General features: G+C 40.0%; 1 protein-coding gene across 1 annotated transcript; it reads left to right on the top strand.

Annotated features, from left to right (window-relative positions):
* Positions 1-285: 285 nt before the first annotated feature.
* On the top strand, positions 286-19,212 carry TNFRSF11B (TNF receptor superfamily member 11b). The gene is made up of 5 exons (XM_060775816.2): positions 286-812; positions 9,538-9,907; positions 16,819-17,016; positions 17,228-17,443; positions 18,736-19,212. The coding sequence occupies exons 1-5, from the start codon at positions 783-785 to the stop codon at positions 19,122-19,124; spliced, it is 1,203 nt and encodes a 400-aa protein (XP_060631799.2). The 5' UTR covers positions 286-782; the 3' UTR covers positions 19,125-19,212.
* Positions 19,213-25,354: the final 6,142 nt, after the last annotated feature.

Consider the following 25,354-nt stretch of genomic DNA (forward strand, 5'->3'; position numbering starts at 1 on the left):
CTACACCTTCCAGATCCCCAACTTTGCTGTAAAATTCTGGAATTATAATCCAACAAAGCAATTTTATCAAACTCTGGTATAAAATTGTGTGGGAGGTAGATCAGTTGAATGCATAAAGAAAAATACAGACAACTTTGCAATTTTTAAAGGATGTGTTAAACTGTTCTAAATTGGACTGGACCATGAAATAGAAATATGTCACCCTTATCCATGATAGCTATGTCTTACCTAAAAAGGGGGAATTTTCAGCCAAAAAAGTAGTTGATGGGGAGAAGTCCTTAGAGGAAGATTCAGTGACAGGGGAAGATATTTTTAAAGCATGGTTTCTATAACAGGCCGCCTGTGAATAACTCCCTCCTTGTTGTGTTGGAGACCGGTCTGTTTGGGCACCCCTTCCTTGCCCAGGAAAAAGGTGGGCAGTAATGCAAGGCAGACAGTCATGATTTAATCCAGCCCCGTGCCCCCTCTCCCTCATCTTCTCCTTCTCCCCTCCTTCCCAGCCTGTGGTTAAAGAAGTTACATGAAGTCATCCTCTGCAGGTTCCTTAAAACAAAAAACAAAACCAAAGGGGGAGGGAGGAAAAAATCTGAAAGTAATTGATCGTGGGGAGGGAAGGAGCACACCAAAGCCAAGATTTCCTGTTCAGCGAGGCTGCAGAAAGATATAAAAAGAGGCTTTTAACATGCTGCTGACAGTCTTTGCAAGCTTGCAAAGGGAGTGGAGCTTTCTCTACATTTGTCTGCTTAACTTCCCAGATCCCTGAGGGTTTTAAAGCCACCGCAATGAACAAGTTCCTGTACTGCACACTTGTGGTAAGTCCTTTGCCCAAAGACGGGTGGTTGCTTTGGACAGGACACCATCAGAGTATCTAGAGTATTTTCTCTATTTTCTGATGCCTACTTTGTGTATTTGTCTACTTCTCTGGGTCTTTATTAGCAAGTTTTCTTATTTTTCAACCCTGCTTCCTAGAGCAAAGTGTTGATAAGGAATGAACCATCCCCACTTTTAAAAGAGGAAATAACTAACATGCCACTTTTCGTAAGATACCTATATGATGAAAGAGCTACATGGCAGATATAATTATAATCTTACAGTTCAGGTGCACAATCTTATTATTCTAAGTTCTAAAGTTATTTTATGTTTCTAAAAGAATGTATCCTAAAGTATATTTTTATGTTTCTAAAAGAATGTATCCAAAAGAATATTTTAACATACTGTATATAAATCTAATGACAAGAACTTGAGTAGGTATTTCTTTTTTAGTTATTTATTTTTCTTTAAAAGGGAGAAACTCCTTCACACACCTAAATACTTGACACTGAAACCTTATGTTTTTAATCTGACTTGTGCTGAAAGTTTGGAGTCCCCCCCCCCCTTTTCATTGGTGACGGTGGTGATTAAGGAAGGAACAAGTGAAAGTTGTTGGGTTTGGACTGCGTTATGGACAGAGATGCCTCAGTTCATTTTATAAGTATGCATGTATGATCATGTGATTTGGAAAAGATTACTTTTGGACTAAAGTTCCCAGAAACGCCCAGCCAATTAGTCAGGTGATTCACCTGGTGGATTCACCTCTGAAGCTAGAAGCTCTCTAGTGTCTCCAGGAAAGATGGCAGAGAATTTTGATGGGCATATTTTATGTGTCAAAAAAGATTTTGTCAAAATGTATAATTTCTGTGTAAATCCAAAGGGAAGATTTCCAAAGAGAGTTGTTTTGTTTTGTTGTTATTTTTTTTGTCGTGTCAGGAGCGACCTGAGAAACTGCAAGTCACTTCATCTCCAAAGAGAGATGAACCCTACTGAAAATTTTTAGCTGTTTGACACCACATTAATTGCTTGGCTCCATTCTATGGAATCTTGAAATTTGTAGTTTTATGAGATATGGTACTTGCCCTCCTTTCTTAGAGTTCTGATTCGACAACAAATTACAAATCCCAGAATTCCATAAGATTGAGCCATGGCAATTAATGTGGTATCAAACGTGTATAACTCTGCAGTGTTTGAAGTTTGAATGCTTAGCACTTCTATAAGTCTGCCATTGAAACCTTGTGTATTCACTCATACCTGTAATACTGAAAGTTTAGAGTGGCCACCTTTTTTTTTCTTTTCCTTTTTCTGAGAAGCTCTACATCTTTAAAGAGTTACATGGCAGATCATCTCATTACCTGTTGAACTGGGCTAGTGGAAATGGCTGAGGATTTCATTTGGTTATTATTTGTTAAGACCAGTGTGAAAATTAGCAAATGTCTTCCTCAATCCAGAAAAAGGAATATGAACTCAGGGGAAGTTTTGGTTAAAGTCAAGATTCTGGATACTGAGTCTTGACTATTGTGTTGCCTCTATATTTGACCAATATACCAGAGTTCCTTTTTTGGACTATAGTTTCCCGATTCCTCAGCAAGCACAGTTCACGAGTATGACTTTGCCAAACTTTGCATAATACACATCTTTGTACATCTTCTATGCTCAGTAGAGACAGTTCCACTTTGAGTTCCCTGTGTTGCTGAAGACAGCAGTCCCACTGAGCTCCATTAAGCACTGGCACTCTTGTGTCTAAACCACAGTCATTTGCTCTGCCCATTATTCCTAAATGCCCATTTCTCTGCCACCTTTGTTGCTTTTCTTTCATTCATTCATTATTTCCCTCCATACCTCTCTTTGACCTACCCGGTAAATCAATCTATGAAATTTACATCCCAATCTAGGCACAAGACATGCTGATGAAGCAGTAACTACAACTATATTTTGAAAATACCTACAGAATCCTTGGCAGACAATTATTTACCTTGTGACTAATATGGTGAAGTGATGCTAGATGTTATGTAGAAGTGATTCAATATATAGTCAGCACATTTCATAGTGAAGATGATGAAATAATTATGAATACATTCCTCTGAGCTTTGTTTCAGGTGCACCTTCAATGAATTTGGTGAATTACTGAAATAATTCAGATAGCAATTATTGTGCCAACAAACATGTCCTTTTTATTGATTTAGTTGCTGTGTAGGCAAAATGGACTATGGTTCCTTGTCACTCTACACAATTATAGTGCTGTATGCTACTTCAAGAGCCAATGTGGTGCAGTGGTTAAGTATTATACTATGAATCCCGTCAGCCATGGAAGCCCGCTGGATGACCTTGAGCAAGTCATACTCTCTCAGCCTCAGAGGGAACACAGTGGCAACCTCCTCTAAACAAAATTTGCCAAGAAATCATGTGATAGGTCTCCCTTGGGGGTCACCATAAGATGGAAACAACTTGAAATTAAACAACAATAATACCACTGAAAGGTCATGGTAGCATCCTGAAGAATGTTGGAGTTGGTTGTTTGGAGAGACAGTAGACCTCTTTGCTTGATCATTCTAAATGTCCCTTCCTAAACTGCAAATCTCACAATTCCATAGAGATTATGTAGAACTACTATTGCCATCATTCCAGCCAACAATGCCATGCTAGATGGGGATGATGAAGTATATGCCATATACTGGAAACATTCCTTTAAGAAAGGATGCTGCTCCAGTATAATTCACAGGGCCAGAGAGCCAGCTCCAAAAGGCCATGTGTAGTGATCAACTAAATTACAGGGTAAGCCCGGCTGGTATAAATCAGTTGCGTAATTTCACTCTAAAATGCAAAACCAGTGCAGGGAATCCAAGAGGGATGTTAGGTCTTCCTGCACTGTCATTTCTGCAGCAGCTATCAGATCAACACAAGAACTATTATTTTATTTGCTATCCTCGATCTAAAAATTGAGGGTGGATGGGGGGAAGCTAAACTGAAAAGTGTAAAATACATCTTGAATCTGTCTTAGAACCTACAGCAACATCTAGTGGATGAAAAGCCTCCTTTGAAGTTGATAATTGAATCAGAATGCTGGGATGACAACTTTGTCCTATGCACATTCGTCTAGAAACATGAAATGCTTTTTAGTTATTGCACAGTGTATTTGGAATGCTGATCTGTTGACAACCCAATGTACAAATTAATAAATAAGAATGAAGAGGCACCTCATTTAATGGGGTTGTTGCCCAAATATATGCAGAGTTGGAAGTAAAGGTAAAGGTTTCCCCTTGACATTAAGTCTAGTCGAATCTGACCCTGGAGTGTGGTGCTTATCTCCATTTCTAAGCCATTTCTAAGCTGAAGAGCCAGAGCTCTCCGTAGATGCCTCCTAGTTCATGTGGCCAGCATGACTTCATGGGGCACAGTTACCTTCCCACCAAAGCAGTACCTATTGATCTACTCACATTTGCATGTTTTCGAACTTCTAGGTTGGCAGAAGTTGGGGCTAGCGAGAGGAGCTCACCCCATCCCTTGGATTCAAACTGCTGACCTTCTGGTCAGCAAGTTGTGCAGCTTAGTGGTTTAACCAATTGCATCACCGCAGCCCCTTTTTGGAAGTAATGCATTAACAAATAATGTTGTTAGCTTTTAGCATGTTGCTTCTTTGCCAATATAGAGACAGTTTTGGATTTCCACACAGATACATGCATTGGGAGAGGGTTGGTTTCCTTAAGGGTTTTGTTTTAAATTTGCTTGCACAAATATTGCATTGCCTCAAGCCTATTGATGGTTCATTCTTCTGCATGAATGCTACTGTTTTGGTTATGTAACTTAATGGCACTCAAACATAAGCTATAGTAATATAATTGAGGGCAACCCAATAAAAATAATTAGCAATTGGTTCAAGACTAAATAGTGAATAACCAGAGAAGGTCCTGTTTCACATAATGGATAAATCCTTTCCAAACTGAAAAGGGTTTTTAAAAAAGGATTCGATATCCCAATGATAGGTTTTTGACAGTTGACCTAGATCTCTAACTTCAGGAGAGATATATTCCTGAATTCCAGATGCTGCTTGGGGGGGGGGGGGGGGGTCTTCATAGTGTGAACTTGTGGCTAATACTCTAGGCAACAGCTAGATCTAATGTTAGCCCAATTTGAGAAGACTCATTGAAATTACTTCCAAGTTGCTACTTACATAAATTGCATTAATGTGGGTGGGTTTATTCTAGTTAAGCCCAACATTGGATTGAGACCAGAATGGTGATTCATCCAGATTTTTCAGCCAAAGGCAATTGCAATCTTCTTAAAATTAAAGTAGAAAAAAGGAGCACTAGGATTTAGAGGCTGGACTTAGGAACCCATGTAGACCTTGGCAGTGGCTTTCAAGGGAAAAATTAGACTTCGAAATGTGTTTGGAATTCCAAACAGATGGTGCTTTATGTGTTTCAGTAAATTCAAGCATTCTTCTGTGGTTTGTGCAGAAACCCCAAAGCCCAAGCATATAACCATATTTCTGAAGTCTGAAAAACTAGTCTATTTACCTCCAGAAAGCTGTGACTGAAGGGAGAGAGGTGCTGGAAGGAGCTTCGGTTGTATTTGCAATTGTCATCCAATTCACATTTATTTCACTGAATGGGAAGCAAAATGACATTTTGGTTTCCATTTCGAAATTGGTGGCAAAAGTGCTTCCAGGTTTGAGAGGAAAGTAATGTAATCTCATTTCCCTTTCAAAACCCTCTTTTGAGGAATAGGAAGGTGGCTATGAACCTCTGCTTGGTACTGGGCTGAAAGAAGACTACAGAGACATTTCCATCTATAACTGTAAACAGAAACTTCACAACACATAAGCACTCTGCATTAATATTCTCCAGGTCATTTTTCAGTCTAGAAGAGATGTGAAAACATGAATGCCATTCACATTCATTTGTACAGGTTGAGCATTCCTTATTTACAATTCTGAAATCATAGCTAGTTAAGACACAGCTTTGTTTTCTGATAATTCAAACAATGTACACAAAATTTATTTCATGCACAAAATGATTAAAAATATTATGCATAAAATTACCTTTAGGCTATGTGTATTAAGTATATGAACATTTTTAATCTTGAGACCTTGGTCTCTCCTCCAAGATAGCTCACTGTGTGTATGCAAGTGTTCCAAAATCCAAAATACTGTATGGAACACTTCTGATCCCAAACATTTCAGATAAGGTGTACTCAACCTGTAGTGATTTTTGAAAATTGTTTGATATACCATGGTTAAAATGTCCTAACTTGATGCTCTCCAAAGATTTTGTAGATAGGGACGAGAACTTTATTTGGCCTCAGACTATGTGCCCTGTGTTCAGGGTTGAGGGGAGTAATGGGCCACAACACCTAGAAAAGACCTTGAATCAAATATTAGCAATGGATTGAGCCTGGGCTAGGGCCAGCTGATGACTTTCATATCAATGGGCCAATGAATCCACTACGGTTTTCAGTCGAGACTTTAGAAAGCTATCCAGTGTGTACAACGTATGGGAGAGTAAACAGATAATGGTACTCCTCACAAGAGCCATGACAGGTGCTGACGACTGCTGGACCGACCACAGGCTAATCCGATCCACGATGGCTATCAAGATCGCCCCCAAGCGCAGACTCCAAGGAAGAAAGACCAGGCGCAAAATGAACACCCAAGCCCTTCAAGAGCCCTCCAGGCGAGCCCATCTCCAAACAGCACTCAAGGACCATCTACCCACAGTACACCCCGAAAATGTTGAGGAACATTGGAACAAACTGAAGACCTCCATCATCCAAGCCTGCGAAGAAACTATTGGATACCAAGCCAAGAAACATCAAGACTGGTTTGACGAAAATGACATCGAGATTCAACAGCTAATCGACAAGAAAAGGAAAGCCTTCCAAACATGGCAGAGAGACATCAACTGTGCTGCTAAGAAAAAGATCTACGCCAGTGCAAAAGCTGAGGTCCAAAGAAGGACAAGAGAGCTCAAGAACATCTGGTGGACAAAGAAGGCTGAAGAAATCCAACACCTGGCAGATACCCATAATGCTCAAGGATTTTTCAAAGCCACAAAGGTCATCTATGGGCCAAGAAACCATGGCATACAGCCTCTACGCTCATCAGATGGAACCAAACTCCTGAAGGACCAAAAGTCAATTGCACTACGTTGGAAAGAACACTACCAAAGCCTCCTAAACCGCAGCTCCAGTGTGGCCGAAGAGGTCCTCTCACAAATCCCGCAACAACAAACCAGGGATGAGCTTGCAGCACTGCCTAGTTTGGAAGAAGTCAGCAATGCCATCAGCCAACAAAAGAACAACAAAGCCAGCGGACCGGATGGGATCCCTGCTGAAATCTTTAAAGAGGGAGGACCTGCGCTGACACACCAACTCCACCAGCTCATAGAAAAAGTGTGGGTGACCGAGAAAATCCCAGCAGACTTCAAGGATGCCACCATCATCACCCTCTTCAAAAAAGGGGAAAGAACAGACTGCGGAAACTATCGAGGTATCTCCCTTCTAACCTCCGCTGGGAAAATCCTCGCAAGAATCCTTGCAAACCGCCTTCTGCCCCTCTCAGAAGACACCCTCCCAGAATCCCAGAACGGCTTCCGTCCCTCCAGAGGAACTGTGGACATGATCTTCACCGCACGACAGCTCCAAGAAAAATGCAGAGAACAAAATCAACCTCTGTACATGGCATTCATCGACCTTGCAAAGGCATTCGACACAGTGAATCGCAGCGCTCTCTGGACCATCCTCCAAAAAATCGGGTGCCCAAGCAAATTTGTGAACATCCTGCGGCTCCTCCACGATGACATGATGGCAACAGTCTTGGATAGCAATGGCTCCCAAAGTGACCCATTTAAGGTGGAATCGGGTGTCAAACAGGGATGTGTTATTGCCCCAACTTTATTCTCCATCTTCATCGCCATGATACTACACCTTGTTGATGGGAAGCTTCCCACCGGAGTGGAAATCATCTATCGGACAGACGGCAAGCTATTCAACCTCAGCAGACTGAAAGCCAAAACCAAGGTCACAACAACATCTGTTATAGAACTCCAGTATGCTGATGACAATGTCGTCTGTGCGCATACAGAAGAAGATCTACAAGCCACTCTCAACACCTTTGCAGAAGCATACACAAAGCTTGGCCTGTCACTGAACATCGAGAAAACCAAAGTGCTGTTCCAGCAGTCACCAGCCGCCCCCTCTCCAATGCCAGAGATACAGCTTAATGGTGTAACATTAGAAAATGTCGACCATTTCCGCTACCTTGGCAGCCACCTCTCCACCAAAGTCAACATTGACGTCGAAATACAACACCGCCTGAGCTCTGCAAGTGCAGCATTTTCCCGTATGAAGCAGAGAGTGTTTGAGGACCGGGACATCCGTAGGGATACTAAGGTGCTTGTCTATAAAGCTATTGTCCTCCCAACCCTGCTATATGCCTGTGAGACGTGGACTGTCTACAGACGTCACATGCAGCTCCTGGAACGATTCCATCAGCGCTGCCTCCGGAAAATCCTGCAAATCTCCTGGGAAGACAAGCGGACAAACGTCAGCGTGCTGGAGGAAGCAAAGACCACCAGCATTGAAGCAATGGTCCTCCAACATCAACTCCGCTGGACAGGCCACGTTGTCCGGATGCCTGACCACCGTCTCCCAAAGCAGTTGCTCTACTCCGAACTCAAGAACGGAAAACGGAATGTTGGTGGACAGGAAAAGAGATTTAAAGATGGGCTCAAAGCCAACCTTAAAAACTCTGGCATAGACACTGAGAACTGGGAGGCCCTGGCCCTTGAGCGCTCCAGCTGGAGGTCAGCTGTGACCAGCAGTGCTGCAGAATTCGAGGAGGCACGAGTGGAGGGTGAAAGAGAGAAACGTGCCAGGAGGAAGGCGCGTCAAGCCAACCCCGACCGGGACCGCCTTCCACCTGGAAACCAATGCCCTCACTGCGGAAGAAGATGCAGAGCAAGAATAGGGCTCCACAGCCACATGCGGACCCACAAGGAAACCCATGATGGAAGACCATCTTACTCGTCCAACGAGGGATCGCCTAAGTAAGTAAGTAAGTGTACAACGTATGGGAGAGTAAACAGATAATGGTCAGTGACTTAAATCACTCTTTCAAAATTCTAGTTAAAAGCAAGTGTGGACTCCCCAGTTATGGAAAGTACATTGCTCTGAGGTCCAAATATTTAAAATCTGCTGTGTGCTACCACTCACCAAAAAGTATTTTCTGCTTTAAACTATGGTCTGTCACTGTAACTTTTAAAATAATGATAGTTACTAGAAGTTTATTTCTGGTTTATGCACATACCCCTAAAAAATATTGCTAAAGCAAGACTGCTCATCTCAGTTCACTGGCTAATTGTGCTTCCTGAATATCCCCAGATTTGTAATTTTCCTTCTGATATATATCATTCTTGGTGGCCATCTGTCAGGGATGCTTTGAATGTGAATTTCCTGCTTCTTGGCAGGGGGTTGGACTGGATGGCCCACAAGGTCTCTTCCAACTCAAGGATTCTATTATTCTATGATTTTATGTTGTTGGTGGCAGACATTTTTCAGGTCCTGCAAAAATGGGCATGAAAGACATTTACCCACATGCAAGCAAAAACTAAAATTATGGTATTTGTAATTGTCCTATTGTTAATCTACCATCAAGCAATACTGATGGATTGCAAATTTATTTATTTATTTAAATGAACCATTAACATTGTGTTTTCTCTGTCTTAATAGCTGCTGGACATTTCTGTGAAATGGACCATCCAGGAAACCCCTACTCTAAAGTACCCCCATTATGACCCTATGACTGCCCGTCAACTGATGTGTGACCAGTGCCCTCCAGGAACCTACGTTCAGCAGAATTGTACAGCTTCCTCGAAGACTAAGTGTTCTCCCTGCCCGGATCAGTACTATGCTGATGACTGGAACAGCAATGAAGAGTGCCAGTATTGCAATGTGGTATGCCATGAGCTTCAGTATGAGAAGGTTGAATGCAGCCGCACCAAAAACCGGGTTTGTGAATGTGTTGAAGGACGGTACCTTGAACTGGAATTTTGCCTGAAGCACACTGCATGCCCCCCTGGCTTTGGTGTTGTTCAACAAGGTATGTTTCTGTTTTTCAGGAAATACATTTATTTGTATTATAAATAAACAGCCAATTTTTTGTTTATCTGTGATAAGTAAGTATTATTTTTTTGGTGATCAAATCCAAAAGATGTTTGCTCTTGAAATAGTAGAAATGAGTATACAGTTGGTTCTCCATATATCCAGGCTTAACTTTTGCAAATTTGATTAATATGTTATCTCTCGGAATCGCTAGGTCCTCCAGCTCAATGCTGTATTCACTTTCGATTGGAAGACATACTACTAGAGAGAACACTTCTCTCTCTTTAGGCATTTGCTGGTCATACAGAGCAATTATGTGGCCAACTTCTGCCTGAAGCTGACCACAGAATAATACCACACAAGATGGCCAATTTTAACATTCACACTTGCCTCAAACAGACAAGAATTCTTTCTCCCACCCTGGACATTATTCCACAGATATATAAACCTCACTTGCCTAGTTTCCAACAGACCTCACAACCTCTGAGGATGCTTGCCATAGATGTGAGCGAAATGTCAGGAGAGAATGCTTCTGGAGCATGGCCATACAGCCTGGAAAACTCAACCCAGTGATTCCGGCCATTCTTAGCATCCTATATAAGGTAGAATAGCTAGTGAAAGCTAATTTGGAACTTGGTTCAAATTCCATCAGAGACATGAAGCTCAAACATCACCATGCATCCAAACAGCTAGATATAGCATCCAAATTACTTTATAGTGTTGTGAAGGAAAAACTGAGGTAAATTTACTTATCATAGTCTAAATAATTTAATCATAGGTGAATGTGGTCTTAACAAGTTGACGATTAGGCTCCAGAGCTGTCTGACAAAGGTACAAAGTAGAAGTGACCCAAAATCAAGTAGTGGGGCATTACGTGGGAGTATTGGGACTAAAGCAAACAAGAAGCATTTCTTTAACAATGTTTCACCTAGCTAGCCCCACTTACAGATAATAGCTTCCATTTGAAACAGTCTCTTATTGTAGGACACCCTCTATTTGAAGGATGTCACTCCAATGTAAACATGAAGAATCGAAAGAAGACAGAAGGAACTCTTGATGTTCTTTATGCAGAGTTAGCATAAAGACAAGGAGCTCCCAGTGGCACAGTGGATTACACCCCTGTGCTGGCAGGACTGAAGACTGACAGGTCGCAGGTTCAAATCTGGGAGGAGTGTGGATGAGCTTCCTCTGTCAACTCCAGCTCCCCATGCTGGGACATGAGAGAAGCCTCCCACAAGGATGCTAAAAACATAAAAACATCATGGTGTCCCCTGGGCAACATCCTTGCAGATGGCCAATTCTCTCACACCAGAAGCGACTTGCAGTTTCTCAAGTCACTCTTGACATGAAAAAAGCAAACAAACATATAGTATGTTGAGTGAGTAGAAGAATCACCTGATCCCAAGCTTCTCAGGTTCTATTATACAGTTAGTCCTCCACATTCACAGGGGTTAGTGGTGAAAAGCCCCTTTGAAAGTGCAGAAAATGTGGGGGGGGGGGGGGGCGATGACAAAACACTCTTTTTTATAACCTGAGAGAACACCTGTCTAGGATCTCTATGTCCTCCAGCACGCATTGACTATAGAGCTATGCTGAGAGAGACCATATTAATCAAATCTGTGTATAGTTCAATTTGCAGATTTGGAGGGCTTACTGTGCACTTATTTTTGTTATTTCAAGAGCAAAAGCTTTCTGGGTGTGATCACGTGGAAAAGATACCTGCGCATCATAGGTAACCAATTTGCACCTGTTGAACAAATCTCCGTATTTTTTCTCTACTATTTAATTATGCACTTCTTTCTTCCTTTGCAACAAATGCCACAATGGATAAATCACTACCATTCTCCACATCACCTATGTAGGGTTTTGGTCACTTCATTAGGGCACAGTAGATTCCTGCAGGGGACTGCCAGTGCCAGTCATGTACCTTTAAAAGTCCCTGGAACAAACATGTCCATTTCAAGCTGACAGACAGTAAAAATTTATTGCAACGTTTGTGGAAAAACAGCCCCTGTCCTTCTAAACATCTCCCTGGGTTGTCGCCAAAAGTAATGTTGCTCACAGTGGCAAAATGTTCAGCTCTTACTGTAATGGGTAATTTAATGGCAGCTGCAAATTGCATTCTAATGAGAAACATGATGGATCGACCTCTGTCTCGGGGACATTATCTGGGATGCAGTATTTATGGGTTATAGCTAATAACATTTTTCACTGGGAAGAACGCTGTTTCCAGCCTGTGCACTCTTTGACTAACAGCAGACGTGTTAACTGATAGAGCACCCAGAGAGTAATTATAACAATATTAGTGTAATAGCAGAAGTCATCGCAAATGTCTGGCCATAATTAATTACCACTGTCACAAATGGATACTCATAGTGCCTGCGAGTGCATGCATATACGAATGGTTCCCAGGTTATTTTGACACATGGGGCAGAAGCCCCTCTTTCCATTCCTTGTAGCTAAAGCACAATGACAGCAAAGGGAACAAACAACTATTTTCTTTCCTCTGTATAGGTGCATCTACACTAAAGAGTCAGTGTAATTTGCTAGGGAAACATGGGGAGTTGGAGTTTTATGAGGTCTTTAGCTATATCTGCCAAAGAGTGTTAGTGCCTCACCAAAATACAACTCCCACAATTCCATAGCATTGAGCCATAGCAGTTAAAGTTGAGCCAATGACACTCAACATCTGCTACACGGTTAGGCTGGATCATTGTGCATAATGGTAGGATTGGCCTTCTGATTTTAGTCCTTAGTCAACTTGAGTGAAGTGGCAAACTTGTCCTATGAGCTGTAACTGGAAAATCAAGACAGTTGGATGAAGGAAAAGTTTTGAAATCAGGATAAAGGCAGCTTTAGGTTCAGTCTCCCTAGTTTGGAGAACAGTCTACCTGCAGACAATATTGCGTTATAGCATTCAGATATCTTAAGTCCATATACAGTTCAACTCTTGTATCCGCAGAACTGATAGACGTGATTTAATTTATTCATTGTTTGCTTAGTACCTCCTATACAAGCTTCACTCTCTTCTCTGTCATTTGTCCCATCGAAAATAACCATGATTCAACAGAGTCACTTGAAGTTAAGGAAACATATCCTCTGTATATATCAGTGACACACTGTAATTTAAATATTACTTAAGTCTAAACATCTGAAAAAGGGAAGGACTTGTATTTGGCAGTGGGCAAAGCTGCATTTTTCTGAAGAAATTCTGACAAAAAAAGCCCATATGAATTCTGAGTTTGGGCTCACCTGTTCCCTATAGCTATGGCTACTTTCGGGGCCAATCTGGTACTATTAGCAAAAAGGATCTAAATTAGTAGACAATTTGTCACTGGGATTATTACCAAGATCCTTTGTGGGAGACTCATTATAATATAAAATTTAAAAAGGGCCTCCCACCCTACAATTGCCATAACCTATTCTTGTAGCATATTGGTGGCACCATTGTTCCCACTGATATAATAATAATAATAATAATAATAATAATAATAATAACAACAACTTTATTTTTATACCCTGCCAACATCTCCCCTAGGAGACTTGGGGCGGCTTACAGAGGGACAATTCCAAAAATTGCAGATAAAAACAGAAACACAATTAAAATCAATCAATAAAATAATAAACAAACACAGTCATAAAAACAACATCATAAAACAAAATAGCTGGGATAAAGGAAACATAGCCGAGTACAGGCTCAGTGTGTCAAATTCCTAAATTCCTAAAAAAAGGAGCCAAAGAAAGTGCCAAAAACAATAAAGGAGGGCTGGGGATACGATTGTTGAAAGTGTCGAGGTGCCAATAAGAGGGTCAAAATAAAGTGCAGAATTTAAAGTAGGGACAGGATAGTTTCCTAGCAAACTGCCTAATCAAATTTAACTATTCCAAGATGAAGGCATTCACTACTTAAACATCAAGCAAATGGGTGGCCATTGCTGACTTCATAATTTTAAACAGAGCATTTAAAAAAACCAAACCCAAAAAGCAATTTTCATAAGAATATTCTTTTTCTCTCTTGTTACTTTTGTCTGAGGTTCTAATGAATCTATATTTAAAACAGGCTCACTGTTTTCATCATCATTAGTAACCAGGGACTTTGAGGACATTGGTGGTGGAAAATGGTATCTTCTTTGTCATACTGATTATTATCAGCGTTTTGCATTGCAATGAATTTAAGGTGGCAGAAACAATGTAAGAGTCCTCTTTCTAAGGTATAACCAAATATCCCTGGCATAGACGTTTTCCAGAATTCAGAATTCAAAACGATCTTAACATATTAGAGAGATGGACCAAAACTAACTAAATGAACTTCAAGATATTCCATTTAGGCAGAAAAAAGGAAATGCAAAGATACAGAATGGGAGATGCCTGGCTCAACAGCAATGGAAAAGATCTTGGACAACAAGTTAAACATGAGCCAACAGTGTCATGCAGCAGCTTAAAAAGCCAATAGGATTTTGACCTGCATAAATAGGAGTATAGTGTCAAGATCCAGGGAAGACATGCTACCTCTCTATTATGCCTTGATTAGACCACAGTTGGAATCACACTGTGACCAATTCTGGTCACCGCAATTGAAGGGAGATGTTGACAACCTGAGAAGTGTCCAGAGGAAGGTGACTAAAATGATCAAAGGTCTGGAGAACAAGCCCTATGAGGAGCTGGGCATGTTTAGCTTGCAGAAGAGAAGGCTGAGAGGAGACATAGTGACCATGTAGAAATATGTGAAGGGAAGTCATAGGGAGAAGGCAGCAAGCTTGTTTTCTGCTGCCCTGGAGACTAGGACGTGGAACAATGGCTTCAAACTACAGGAAAGGAGATTCTACCTGAACATTAGGAAGAACTTCCTGACTGTGAGAACTCTTCAGCAGTGGAACTCTCTGCTCCAGAGTGTGGTGGAGGCTTCTTCTTTGGAAGCTTTTAAACAGAGACTGGATGACCATCTGTCAGGTATGCTTTGAATGTAATTTTCCTGCTTCTTGGCAGGGGATTGGACTAGATGGCCCATGAGGTCTCTTCCAACTCTCTGACTCTATGATTCTATGAAATAGGACCAGCTGTGAAAATGTCTATACCAGGGATACAGGAATAGGGATGCTCCCCAACCTTGCGGGGTTTCCTTGGGAAGACAATGTAATCTGATCATATTTCAGAAGAGGTGCAGGTTCACATGAGAGCATGTAGTGTAATGGTGTGAGCATTGGACTACAACTCTGAAGGGACAAAGTTCAATTCCCTGTTTGGTCATGGAAACCCATTGGGTGACCTTGGGTAAGTCATATATTCAACCCCAGAAAATTCCATGTTTAGGTCACTTTAGGGTCACCATAAGTCGGAAACTAGTTGTAGGCACACAACAACAATGGATTGACATACAGCAAGAACTAATCTCCTGCAGGATGCATGTCTTTAATTGTCCTAAAAACAGCAACCAATTGACAGCGCATTTCTTGAGCTTCTGCTTCTCTCAAACTAGATTAGGAACAATTTATTTCTGTGGTCTATATCATGAGCTATGCGTATTCATGGCCATAATAATATTTGTTCTTGAGTGCTGTCAAAATGCAATTTGCAATTGCAGCACTTTCACTAAAAAAAAGTATGATGTGTCAATCATTTTTACACCGAAGTTCCTCAAAACCTATCACTTAAATACAGAATTGCTTGGTCTGATCTACAATATCAATTTAATAAAATTCATTGCCTGCAGAAATTATTTATTTGTTTCTTAAAATATTAATCTCTCACCTTATATCATTGAATCTTAATGCAGCATATAGTAAAATGAATTTAATGAATTTGAAACTGTCAAAAAATAACTCAAACTAAAAGCAGATGAAACCATTTCACAAGTTAAAACAAACAAAAAAACAAAAGACAGCCTCAAGCCAGTAAAAATATCGGGAACACTATCCTGATGAAATGAATTAATATTATTTTATTGAGTTTTGAGTAATTATGCAATAATCTAGCCAACTAAAAGAAAAAGAATCAATACATAATCTTCACACTGTTGCATTACCAAGCACAGCTTACTTGTGAAATCTTTGGAAACTCAATTAGTGTGTCCATCAGCACAATTTGTTTCTAAAGCTTTAATTTCATGATTTCATGCTCTGACCCAATCTATATCACCAAATAAAGCTCAGATGTTATTTATGTAGAGAATGCATAAATATACAAGATGCCAATGTGATCAGAGGAAATACGTGGCATTAAATATTCAAATAATTGTGAATATTCTTTCCTTCCTAAATTCCAACTGTGGTCTCTGGAGATGCTGTGTCTTAAGCGGTAACACATAACTTTCCCTATGTGGGCAAACACAGTAGACTTCACTACCTATCCAAGGAGATATCAAAATAGGGTTTTCAGGCAACTTTGTTCAGGGCCATCTCTGGATCATTTTCACTGAACTTTGGCCTTTGATTTATTTTTGTGAGGTAGTCAGTCCCACTATTCCACTGTAATCCCCACTGTATTTACCTGGACATTTTGCATATAATGGTTCCAGGAACCACTGTGGATACCCAGATCCATAGGTGCACAAGTCCCATTATAGAAGATGCCATAGAAGAATAGTATCCATGATATAAAATGGCAAAATCAAGGTTAGAATCTGTGGATACAGAGGGTACATTTTTTAAAATACACTGAACTCATACAAATAATACAAATAATTCACCTGGATTTTGAATTGGGCCAGTTCCTTCAGTGGAAGACTACATCACATGACATTACTAATGTGGATACACGGTACTAAAAGAAAGAGGTGAGATTTCACATGTCAATCAACAAGGTGGTGATAGATGAGACCTTAACATTGCTTTTTAATATTTTGGATATATATATTCTTGAAATCCAAAATGCAAGCTTAAATGTTTCCATTATCTTGTTTATGTTCCTTAGGTACTCCTGAAAGGAACACGGTTTGTGAGAGTTGCCCAGAAGGCTATTTCTCCAATGAAACATCATCCAAAGCTGCCTGCCATGAACACACCAACTGCAGCGCATTGGGCCTCAAAATGGCAAAGAAGGGCAATGCCACCTGTGACAATGTGTGTCAGGGAGAAAGGACTGACAAATCAGAACAGCACTGTGCAATTGGTATGTCAAGATTTAAAAGCATAAAAAGTTACTAGGTTTCAATGTCAGAGTGAAAAAAAATTACATTGGGAAAATATATTTAGGATTTTTACACTGAGAAAATAACAAAGAGCATATAGCTGGATTTTTGCTGACCGTTCCATAGATAAACCACCTTCTTCTGCTAGTCCCCTGACCCATGTATTAATTATGTTTATTATTACTATTTCAGATATAACCTTATGTGAGGAAGCATTCTTCAGGTTTGCTGCTCCTACAAAAGTCCCACCTGGCTGGCTGGATACACTCAAGGACAGTCTGCCTGGTATGAAAGTCAATGCAGAAATTGTTGAAAGGATTAAACAAAGGCACAGTTCTCAGGAACAGACCTTCCAGCTGCTGAAATTGTGGAAGCAAAAGAACAAAGATCACAAGAATGTTATTCGAGGTATGCATGCATATCTTTTAAAATGCTGGTCTATTTGTGTATTGTAAGTGTGAACTTTATGTGCTTGTTGTTGTTCTCTTAAATATTTAGAGGTAGAGATATGTGCAGCAGAGCAGTGGCTTGGCAGAACAATGAGAAGAGAATGCCACCATTCAGGCATTAATCCTATTGTTTTCCAATTTGGAGAGATTTATTGAATCAGTGAAATTCATCAGTCTATTTGATGTGTCTACTCAGGTTGGGACCAACCTATAGATTTCAAGCCACAGAGACTCCTGCTAAACATTTATGTAATTGTAAATCAACCTACAAACATACAGAGGTGTATTATGACAATGTGTAAGGTCCATATCAGTAATTCCCAACCTTTTTTTGACCAAGGACCACTTGACCAAGGCACACTTTGGTCAGGGAGCATTTTGATCAGGAACCACTTGACCAGGGACCACTTGACCAGGGACCACCTTGACCAGGGACCACTCTCCAACTCTCCAAATCCATTTTTGGTCAACTTTAGATTCGGTTTGGTTATTCGGGGTGCTGATTCAGAAAATTGCATTGGATAGACAACATCAGCTCTAGTTTCTGATACAGAACATATACCATCCAGTAGTCACCATCTGCTCACCCAGAGTAAACCATATTTAATAATCTAGAGCTGATGTGGTAATAGCAATTTTTCGTGGGTAGTCTCTCCCCTCCCAACATCTCTGTTGCCTCAGCGCTATAAGAAGATTTTGCGAGACCAGTCGCTCTCGTTGCCATGTGGTTTTGAAGCAACGGAATAGTAATGGTGAGGCTGCAGACCATATTTTCATTCTTGGGGACCATTGGCGGTCCATGGATGACAGGTTTGGAATCACTGGTCCATATTATTGAAGGGGAAGCAGAGACATCTTTAGAACCATCTTGCAAACAGAGCCAGCAGTATGCCCATTGCAATATGTCCTCATCCTGTCTCTTCCAAATCAATGATTCTATGATTTTATGTCAGGGATGTAGCTATATTATCATGTGTCATAGCCTCTAATGCAGCATCTCAGTCAAACTGTAGCATGCCTATATTACTGCACTAGACTTGACAATCATGGTTTTCTCCTAGAAGTCCTAGGATCTGTAGATCCATGTAGGAGCAATGCTAGCTAACACAGAATTTTAGCACCCGAATTAATTCTTCTTGACTAAGAAGGGAATAGCTTAGGAGAGGGATCAACATAAGTTGGAAAATAACTGTTCTGGACATTTGCCTTGGCTATTACAAATAAATAAGCATATCCTTTTGCTTTCTCTAGGAATGGATCTTTGTGAAAACAGTGTTTTGAAACAAATTGGCCATCTCAATATAACCTCCGAGCAGCTTGTCATCTTGATGGAGAACTTACCAGGGAAAAAAGTAGGGAAAGAAGAAACAGAGCACACTCTGAGGATGTGCAAATCCAGAGATCAGATCCTTAAGCTCCTCAACTTGTGGAGAATAAAAAATGGAGACCAAGACACTATCAAAGCCCTGACATATGGACTGAAGCACTTGAAAGCATATCATTTCCCCAAGACAACCATCCAAGGCCTCCGGAAGGTGGTCAAGTACCTCCACAGCCTCACAATGTACAAATTATACCAGAAGCTTTTGTTAGAAATGCTGGGAAACCAGATCCCTTTGGTAAAAGTGAGGCGTGGATAGTTCCAGCTATCTGGTCTTTTATTTGCCATTTGCTGCTAGCATTTATGATTAAATCTGAGGAGGGGGGATGGTTTCCTTTATTATGCTTATTTATATTTATATATCTGACTGGGGTAGCTCAGAGCTATCTTGGACCTGTTGTTATTATTGTCATTTTTGGTATTGCTATGATAACACTAAAATCCTGGTTTGGAATGTTTGTTCATCAAAGATTCCCAATGAATTTAACGTGATGTGCAATGTAATACCAGACCAGTTTATTTATATTCCCTGAAATCTAGAATGTTGTATATATTTATTAATTTATATGGCAACTGTATGAGATCAAGGGTAGAAACAGATTGTTATGCTTTTCCTTGAGAATTCATCTTGCTCGGAAGACACAGAAAACATACTGGAAGAACACGGATAGCCAACCAAGTCTTCCTTCAGTTCAGCAAGGTTTGTAATAGGAAAAGGAATTGGAGGAAAGGTACAGACACCCTCCCGAGAAAGGTGAAGTTTTCAGTGTCGTTTCCAGTTCTTCCCCTTTGAATAAAGTGATAGGATGAGTTCCAGGCAAAAAGAATACAGCTGTGAAACATGCTCTTTAAATACTACCTGGAATGTAGGCATGAACTGAGCAGACTGCCTTTATATACAAGGACATTTCTCAAGGCAAACTACTGGGTTCAATCACTTCTGCTCACAACACTGAGCAATAGTTCAAAGTGTCAAAATCAGCAGCCTTTCTATCAAGGAAGAATTGGTAGCAAACAGTTCAGGGTCAAGAAAGCTAGAAATGAGAACAGGGTGGAATCATGGTGGACAAGGTCAGTAATACAGTCCAATAGTCATAAATCAATACCTACAACAGCCTGTTGCGATGTAAACTGAAGGAAGACTCATTTGGCTATCAGGTACCTGCACTTTCTGCAGTATGTCTCCTTTGTCTTCTAAGGAAAATTAACTTTCAAGGGGTCGCATGACATGGGTGACCACTTACTGAATGGTTGCTTGTAGAACGTCCCATATGGTGAATGCATAAGGGAGAAATAAAGGAGTGGTCAAATGTAAAGAGGGCAAAGGATAGCAGTTTTCATCCCACTTTGTTACCATGATTCACATTATTCTTCTGGAGCATGTTTAGCATTGCTTGCTATGAGATACAAGCCAGGATCCAAATCAATGTGAATGGCTCCCTGATTCACGCACAAGAGCTTTAACGCTCCCCTTTTAAACAGAAGTCCCACCCTCTTCCCTTGAAAGGAGAAGGCCTTCCTTATGTGTTCCATGCTTAGCAGAATACTGTTGATGCACTTCACTTGTGGTTGCACTTTTTCTAGTGTTGCAGAGATTCAGTGGTGTTATAGATAGATTGACAAAGGCTGGAATCCTGTTGTTGACATGCCAGCAGTAAGCAGCCTAATTTTTTGGTGTCTTGGCCCTGCACAGATGATGCACCACAATCTTTTTTTCCTTCTGCAACCTTCTATGCTACTTTTCCTACATAGTGGGTCAACAGGATTCCAATCCATGTGTCTTCCTGTACAGAGAGTAGTCCTCTATTTGAGAGCATACTTACTTGAAGACCATCTAGTACAATCAGCATATGTGTAGAGTTGCACCCAGGAACCATCCACCTGCTCTTTCAACCAGAAATTAAAAGAAAACCCCAAGATTCCCATCCAGCACAAGTACTCTGGTGAAGGTTTACATTGAGCAATACCTCAACTTTAGTCAACTTTGAAAGAGCGTTAGATAAATTCATGTAATCTATGGCCATGAATGGCTACTAGTCCAGGTGGATGTATATCTCCACTAACACTAACAGTAGCATGGCTCTATATATGGAAGGTACATTGTATTTATGTTCTGCAGGCAGGCTTCCCATAGGCAAATAACTGGTGAGTCAATGAAAGAAAGAACGCTGGACTACACAGACTATGGGTTTCATCCAACACGGGTTTTGGTTGTTTTTTGAAAAAGCTATCTCTAACAATGTCTGTGAACTGGGCATTTGTCCCCATTTTTATTGAAATGTATGTCCAGCCAGAGATGCTGTCAGTACCCGTAACTGTAATTCTTTTCCTTCCTTCCTTCCTTCCTTCCTTCCTTCCTTCCTTCCTTCCTTCCTTCCTTCCAGCACTGCCCAATTTTTAATGTCAACAGAGCTGCTAAGTGGGAAGCTTTTAATCTGTTTCTACCCTATTTTTTTAAAAAAGAAAGGAATTGAATGTACACTTTGTTTTGAAGCTAAAGGGATGAGGAGATATATTTATAAGACGCACATATGTGATGCATCATAACAGATCCTTCATTTTTCTTCTGTGGATTTTTAAAGATTGTTTCATAGATTTGTCTGTATAGGTGGTAATATCTTATGGATGTAATTTCCTCTTTCAGCCAGTTTTTTATTATTATATCATGAAAGTATATGAAGAACAAGCTGTACGTGAAGTATTGTTTTTAGGACATGAATGTATCATATTTAAAAGATGTGTTGGATTTTTATATGTTTTATAAAACTTGCATTTTTTTCATTTAATCCTTGTGGTTTGTTTCTTTCACCATTGTTGTTCAGTGCACACAAAGACTGCTAATCATATACTAGCATTCAGTAGTGGAGAAAGATACATTCAATCTCCTGGCTTGCTTTAGATATAGTGCACTTTTAGATAGTATGCACATTTGTGAGTGAGTATGAGATTACTATTTACTGCTCCACCTTAGTCAGAAAAATAGCTTGGGTTGACCCTGCTTATGGTAGGCCAATTTATTAAGTTGGGTTTAAGATAGACAAAACCACATCCCATTGAGTCAATGTATTTATTCTAAGTATAATCAAATATTAGAAAAATTACTTTTTGGACTACAGCTCCCAGAATACTCAGCCAGCAAAGCCAGTAGAAGATAGCTCCCAGATTTCCAGTGTATTGGTCAAAATCTTGGAAGATAATCCTGGATTTCTTTCTGGTTGTTGTTTCCTTCTCTTCCACCCATAGTCAGTAGATACCTATGTCAAGGTTGTTCTGGATCTTGGCAGCTTCTCTCCATAGAATCATAGAATCATAGAGCTGGAAGAGATCTTGTGGGCCATCCAGTCCTTCCAAGAAGCAGGAAAATCACATTTAACGCACCCCTGACAGACGGCCATCCAGCCTCTGTTTAAAAGCCTCCAAAGAAGGAGCCTCCATCACACTCCAGGACAGAGAGTTCCACTGCTGAACAACTCTCACACTTAAGAAGTTCCTCCTAATGTTAAGGTGGAATCTCCTTTCCTGCAGTTTGAATCCATTACTCCATGTCCTAGTCTCCAGGGCAGCAGAAAACAAGCTTGTTCCCTCCTCCCTATGACTACCCCTCACATATTTATACATGGCCACAGGTTAGGGGAATTCATAACTGCATGGTCAAAATCCTGCTGGTTATACTCTGTCCATTGGTTCACAGCCATTGATTTCAATGAGCTTACAACTAAATCAGAAGCCATCCAATGTACTTTTTTTCATTTAATATTAGAGTTCTTTTGCCAGGAGGTACCATATAGCTTTAGACATATCATGAGAAGACAAGGCTTGCTATAATAGATAATAATGCTTGGTAAGGTAGAATGCAGTAGGAAAAGAGAAGGACCACATTCAAGATAGATAGATTCAATCAAGAAAGCCATGACCTCAATTCTGTAGACCTGAGCAGGGTTTTTAGGACAGGATGAGTAGGAAAAGAGTCCATTGGCAAGACATGGATAAAAACAGAAATTCTGTAAGGTCAACTAGATATCTACTGGGGCAGAATACATGAAGATGACATAATATTTCAATCAGATACAAAGAAAAGCCTACAGGTATCATATTGTGCATTATTTTGGAAGCAATCTGTTAACCTTCTTATATAAAATTTAATAATGAGCCTACACATTCTGTAATTTTCTGTATTAGAACTTATAGCAATATAATAAAAATAATAAAAAAGAGAAAGGTTTTTAAAAGAAGAAAAAATACTTCTGATCTCCCTCTCATGAATTATCTATATAGATTATAGAGAGAGAGAAAGTCCTCAACTTTTATGGGGATTAGGTGAGTAGTAGGGCTGGGCGGTTCCGTTTCGTTAATTCGTAATTCGTTAAAAATTCGTTATTTTTTTGATAACGAAGCGATAACGAACCATTCTGGAGCAACTTAAAAACGAAACGAATTTTTAAATTCGTTTCGTAATTGGTTCGGATTCGTTATGTATTCATTTCATTATCGTTTTGAAGTCGTTTTGTTATTATTTCCGCATGTCTGGGGCAAGTTTTATAGTTGTTTTTTGTTTAATTAGTGAAAAAAATTATAATATCACACCAACAGTCAACAACAGAGGGAGAGGGAAGCTTCAGAAGTTCCCCCTGTCCCATTTGGAGGTTTTTTAGCGTATTTCGCGGTCGTGTCCGCCATTAACGAATCGATTCATTATTGTTTCGAAATCGATTCGTTATTGTTTTGTAATTTTTTCAACATTTACGAAATTTTGTAAATATCGAACTTTTTAAAAGAAACATTTCGGAATTCTTTTTAAAATCGAAACGCAAAAACCCCCAAAAAACGAATCGATTTTAGAAACAAATTTTTCCGTTGTTACCCAGGCCTAGTGAGTAGGGATCTCATAAAAGTGGAAAATTGTAACTAAAAATGCTGCTTTTTACCTGAATGGATACTTTTCTCGGATTCTCCAGGCCTTCTGTGGTGACTCTATGGTCAGCTTCCACTGGAGGTTCACCATAGACTCACCCTGGAAAACCTGGCAATTTCCACAGAGAAAATGTTGATCAAATCTATAAATAAATCTGGAAAGGTTAAACCCACAAATGTGGATGGCTGACTGTACATGCATATTATTCATACATCCCTCATTAACAATTGTCAATATCCTTCTTTCCATAACTAGTCCTTACTCATCATCAAAAGCAAATGTTAAAATGTCATTTTCTTTTCTTTTGCTTTGCAAAAAGTCAATAAGAGGTTCCCATTCTTTTTTTAAAAGATCACTAATGACTGCTCACTGGTCAAACAAATTAATTTATCAATTTCATGAACATACATATTCTGACCATATATCTCAAACACTGAAATGCTCTATATTATGGGGCTAATCAATGCCAATTCTCCAGTGGTACCCCCAAGTCTGAATGAATTTCCTTAAATTCTGAAGATTTTTTTACATAAATCTTCCACTTATGGCAAGGATTGCACTGAAATGCCTTTGAATTAGACTAAGGCCATGTGAAAAACTTAATATCCATGTATGGCCTGGACTAAAACGATAGGAATTTGATTCAGGATGTGGATCAAATTTATTTATTTATTTATTTATTTATTTATTTATTTATTTACAGCATTTATATACCACCTTTCTCACCCCTGGGGGGACTCAAAAAATCCAGTTTGTTCTGGAGTGTTCACACAGGCATTTTGGGAACCAGCTGGAAGGTGGGACAGAGTTCACAAAGATCACACAGATGGTGGGTTAACCTGATACAAGGAGTGTACTTTTTACCTATCTCCTTCTCTGCAAAGAAGCACCTTATGTGATAGGGATTAGCATTAAAGCAAGGCTAAGAAAAGTGGGAAAGGAAAAGTACCTTCCTTTCTAGTGGGAAGATGTTTGCTTACCTTCTGGCTGAGCTACACATGTAATTTCTTTATTTGCATGTACCCTTCACAAACGGACCCCAAATTCCTGCTCTGAAGCAGCCATATACTTATCAGCTACAGTGGATTTTGAGACTGGGTATGGAATTTTTGGTGATAGTTTTCACTGGAGCAGGGTAAGAATACTTATTCACAGTCATTTTCCAAAATCCACAATCATTTTTCAGACTGCTGAAGTCTAATTTCTTAATATCCTATTCGACAAATGCCAGTGTACAAAGCCAGGTGTTAAGAATCACATGGTCCTTACAGGTATTTCTGAACTGTAGCACCCAGAATTTAATGAATTTTAAGTGTGTGGGCTACAGGTAATAGGACTCAAAATCCTGAAACATTTGGAGGGCTGTCCATCTCTGCACCAGAGGTTGCATGGATTGAATCTTGGAAGTTCTACATGGAAAGCAAGGGCTTTGCCAACAAGCTATGGTTACATTGGAGACATTTAGGCTATAAGGAGTAGCTCCTACTATTACTCACAATATCATAAAATCATACAATCATAGAACTAGAGACCAAAGGGGTCAGCTGTCTCTTCTAACAATTATTAACAGTTGCTTA

The sequence above is a fragment of the Anolis sagrei genome, chromosome 4 (assembly GCF_037176765.1).
Source record: "Anolis sagrei isolate rAnoSag1 chromosome 4, rAnoSag1.mat, whole genome shotgun sequence".
NCBI classification, from domain to species: Eukaryota; Metazoa; Chordata; class Lepidosauria; order Squamata; family Dactyloidae; genus Anolis; species Anolis sagrei.